Genomic DNA, 4,516 nt, shown 5'->3' with positions numbered 1-4,516 from the left:
TACTAAAAGTGTTTTCTTTGGGAAAAATTGATTGAAAGTAGCATGTACAGACATTGGTTTACCTCTAAAATTGTTAATTAATTTCCACAAGTTTTTCAATCCAAATAAATCATTAGGCACCATTTTTTTTGGAGAAGGTTGAGGTCATTTTGGAAGTTACTTTCAACCAGGATTACAGTGGTGACCTTAGTTTTGAACTTGGCCATTACCTTAATGGTTATTTCAAGGTCATCTTTGTTTTTTTAAATGGAATGGTCCATTTTTGACATTGGCAATCCAAAGAGCGGAAAATTTTACGTTAAAAAGTGTAGTCAGGTCATAGGTAAGGTGTGGCCTTAAAGGAGGTATCAAGGTCATTCAAATTTCAATATGGTTTGAACATTTTTGCGCAAGGTAGCTTGTGAAAATCATCCTCTTACCGTACTTAGTTAAACAATGTACATTAAATAGTGACCATCGAGTGACCTTGACCATGACCATCAAGGTCACTCTTTGTTTTCTAATTGAAACGACTCTTTTTGACATTAGAAATTGAAAGAACGGAAAATTTTACTTCAAAAAGTGTAGTCAGGTGTAACCTTGATGGTCATATCAAGGTCATTCAAACTTCAATAAGGTCTGAATATTTTTCGCAAGTTAGCTTGTAGAAAATCTTCTCTTATCTCACTTACTTAATTGCTTGATTGAACAATGTGCATATTGACTATCGAGTGACCTTGACCATGACCATCAAGGTCATCTCAAGGTTACCTTTGTTTTTTTTTTAATTTAAACGATCCTTTGTGGCATCGGCCAAATTCCATCCACTACCACCACCTTTCCAAATGTTCAGACCATATTGAAGTTTGAATTACCTTGATTTATTTGGTTGTCCCGGAATTTCTTATGAGTTCTTACAAAATTTACAAGAGTACTGGATTCAACAATCGTGCATATTTTTTAACAAAATATTAGAAGTAGAGAAAATCTCTGAATCGTGGGCTCATATATACAGCTTAAAATGTTTTACAAGCAAGACAACGAACAGGACCCAGGTAATTAACGACTTATAACAAAAGTTAACAGTATCTCATCCTTCAGAAAAAAACATCCTTAAAAATATTTTCTTACTAAATTCTCTGGGACGCGAAAGGTCTTCACTATTTTTTCTGTTTGTCAACTTCCGGAATAATTTTCCTTCCGTCTCTCACAGTCTTCTCTTGAATTTATATTACAATCTTGGTGCTAGATATAAAATTGTCAATATCCTGAAAGACATTGATGAGAAAGCGAATAATGCAGTAAGAAATAATTCTGGAACGGGGCTTATAAATAAAAAAATCATAAGGCGCTTATTGAAATATTGTAATCTCGATAACTGAGAAGTAAACACCGACGAAACAAAATAAACAAGTAAATAAAATAAGTAACATTTTTGTCTGTTGAAGACTACCTATATTCTTGATAAAATAAACCAAGATAAAATCATTTTGTCATTTTTTAAAAGGAGATATTGTAAAAATAGTGCGAAATTTCTATGTTTTCTTAAATCTTTAAATAAATCTAATATAATAAACCATTATTGTGAACATTTTGATTTTATGTTAAAATCTTTTTAAAGTTGAAACATATTTTTTTTAATTGAAATATTTTTTCTACTGAAAGAAATATTTTTTGTAAGAGATGTGAAATGAGTAATCATGAGGTTTCTATAAAATTAATTTGATATCGAATTATGATATAGCTTTCAATCTATTTAATAGAAAAAATTTTAACTTACACAATTAACATCAAAAGAATTTAAGATCGGTATTGTATAGTATATTTATATGCGCACACAAAATCAAAATTAAATTAACTTTGATGGTATCATACGTGAAACAATAAGATTTTCCTTTCTCTGACTTTCGACAATGCGATAAAAAGAAGATCGAATATAAAAAGCACATTTTTCGCTAAAAAGAACGAAATTCCTGACCCTAAATCAAATTCCTTGGATTATCCCGGTTAAATAAAATTCCCGGTCCGCTAGACCTCCTGGATGTTACATGAAGCGCAGGTGCGGAGTTTACGATATCTAGATTAAATAGAGAAAGTTCAATCGAATTTTTTTACAAGAGCACTCTTCGCGCACTTTAACACAACTGGCTATGCAATCAGACTTGAATTAAGTCTAATGAAATTATCAACCATGTTGTTTAAGTTCATTCTGAACATGTTAGCGAAAATTCAAGTCGAAATGTGTATCAGTTTACTGGTGAAAAATTAATCTCGAAATGCTTAACCTTACAATCACTAGACAAAAATAATGAAAGCAATGACCATAACACAAAAAGAGCTCAAAAAAGGCGAAATAGGGTAATTAAGAAAAAGGGACAAGTTTAAACATTTTTTTCTACATTCCGAAAATAAAAATAAAATGTATTTATAAGAAAGTGTATACTTTTTAAATAATGATAGATTATTTTTTAATGATTTCTGTGATTACCAAATTTGTTTAAATTCGATTTACTCGGGTCGTTCAAAATACATTCCAGGCGATATAAAAAACTCGAGAAAACATATAATTTGTTAAATAAACAATGTTTATACATTTTAAATTGTTGGCAAAATCTAGCATCTAATAATCTAAATTTAATATAAAAATGCCTTCATTAATATACTATGTTTCACATTTTGTAGTTAAAATGGAAAGAACACTATTCAATGCAATTTTTTTTTAACGAAATATCTGGAAATTCTTTGCGATCTTTTAAAATAACTTAAAACCTTTATAATCCTTCCTAATTTGTAAAATTCCTTCATATTTATTGAAACTGTTGAAATAAAATGTAATCCCTAAAGCTCATTATAATAAGTAGAATTCATTTGAAATTACTTGAATCTCTTGAAATAAAATTTAATTTCTCTTCGAGATTCATTAAAATCCCTTGAAATCATAAAAATCCGTCAAAATAAGTAGAAATCATTTAAAATTCCATAGATCTGAATTAAATTATTCACTAAATAAAATATTTAAAAATCCATAACCTTTTTTTTTAATTTTCAGATTTCTAAAATAACTGAAATATCTTTAAAATCCTTGAAATTTTGTAATGTCCCTCAAACCCCTTGAAATCCCTTGAAATAAAACCAATTTATTCCCTAAAATTTCGGCCAATCTCTTGAAATACTTGGAAATTGGGAGAACGCATTAAAATATTTAGAAATCATTAGAAATTTCATGAATATAAAATTAATCTAATATCTTTAAGAAACCGAATTAATATCACACGCGCAATTACAATCAAAGATAAAAAATACAAACTGGACCTATTTATGATATCTGGAAATAATATATTTGTAAAAGCAAAGACCATGTAATACTTAAGAATAGATGGCTCAATCCTCTACAGTTTTAACTGTCTGCTAAACAAAAGTGTTAACAACTTGTGCATTTGAATAATTAAAAGAATCATTTTAATAATTCTAAATTCCGAATGCGATGCGACCATAAGATTTTGAGTAATTGTTTTAGTTTTTATGATAATTTAAAATTAAATTTTTTAAAGTAAAAAATAAGTAGTACTTTTATAACATAAATAAATAGGAAAAAATAAAAGTAGAAAGCGTATATAAATGTATATAGATTTGAAGGTTATGTTAAAAACTTACTACTGATTGTGAAGGGCTCGTAAGCTGTCTAAAGCAAATTCATCAGATCCAAAAAATAGAACGCTCCAAGGTCCTTTTTGTGTGGGAGTTAAAGTTGCATTTTTTCTTTTGAATAGAGATAAATTGTGTACTTCCAGGCCCGGGAGAGATTTTGTTCCGAAACGTGAAAGCCCTGAAACGCATTTTAAAATCCTCCGTCTTGCAAGATTGTACACTGTCATTAGTTTCTATGTCAATAAGTGGCTTGAGAAATTTCAACCAACGCAGTATTCCTATTTTGTCAAAAATATTATTAAAGTACTTTTCTTACTGTTAACTATATAAAACATTGTAAATAATACATATTATGCGGCGGCACACCAAGTTGCAACCGTAACTGTCGCTCTCGTTTACCTAGCCTGACCTGGCCTTGTTCGTCTGCAGAGTCGTCTGCTAGTGAAAGCGCGGGAAATATCTCTTAGTTCGAATTTCAGCTAATCTTCATTTTATAAACTTCAAAGGCATCAGTTTGTTATATTTTGCTTTGAAAATCATATAAGTATGTACCATTCTGCTTGCCCAGCTGGGCGCAAATAAAAATTTCGTGTCATCCCACCGAAATAAAAAATGTTCAATTTTTCTTCTTGTTAACGCTTGTACGTCGTTTGTTCCGTTTGTAAATCGAATATTTTTGTTTATATCCTTGTCATTGTCCATCTAGAGTCAAATTAAAATGTTGTGTCATACCCCGAATTTTTAATTTAAAAATTTTTCTTTCAGGTAACGTCTACACATAGTTTTTATACTGTTTGTCAATACAATATTTTCGCGTGTACCCTCCAAAGATTCTTTACGTAAAAAATACATTATATGTTTTATCTGAAAACGATCACAAAACTCGCCT

At 29.7% G+C, this 4,516-nt stretch overlaps 1 protein-coding gene across 2 annotated transcripts in view; it reads right to left on the bottom strand.

Moving 5' to 3' along the window:
• The window catches only part of LOC117171334 (methionyl-tRNA formyltransferase, mitochondrial), a 13,419-nt gene extending 9,408 nt beyond the window's left edge, over positions 1-4,011 (bottom strand). For both annotated transcript variants that reach the window (XM_033358557.1, XM_033358558.1), the window contains exon 1: positions 3,634-4,011. In XM_033358557.1, coding sequence (XP_033214448.1) covers positions 3,634-3,854 — 221 coding nt within the window. In that variant the 5' untranslated portion in view covers positions 3,855-4,011. The remainder of the gene's footprint in view (positions 1-3,633) is intronic.
• Between the last annotated feature and the right edge of the window lie 505 nt (positions 4,012-4,516).

Source organism: Belonocnema kinseyi, chromosome 4, assembly GCF_010883055.1.
Source record: "Belonocnema kinseyi isolate 2016_QV_RU_SX_M_011 chromosome 4, B_treatae_v1, whole genome shotgun sequence".
Lineage (NCBI taxonomy): Eukaryota > Metazoa > Arthropoda > Insecta > Hymenoptera > Cynipidae > Belonocnema > Belonocnema kinseyi.
Note: the sequence above shows the minus strand (reverse complement) of the source record. Positions and strands in the feature narration are given on the sequence as shown.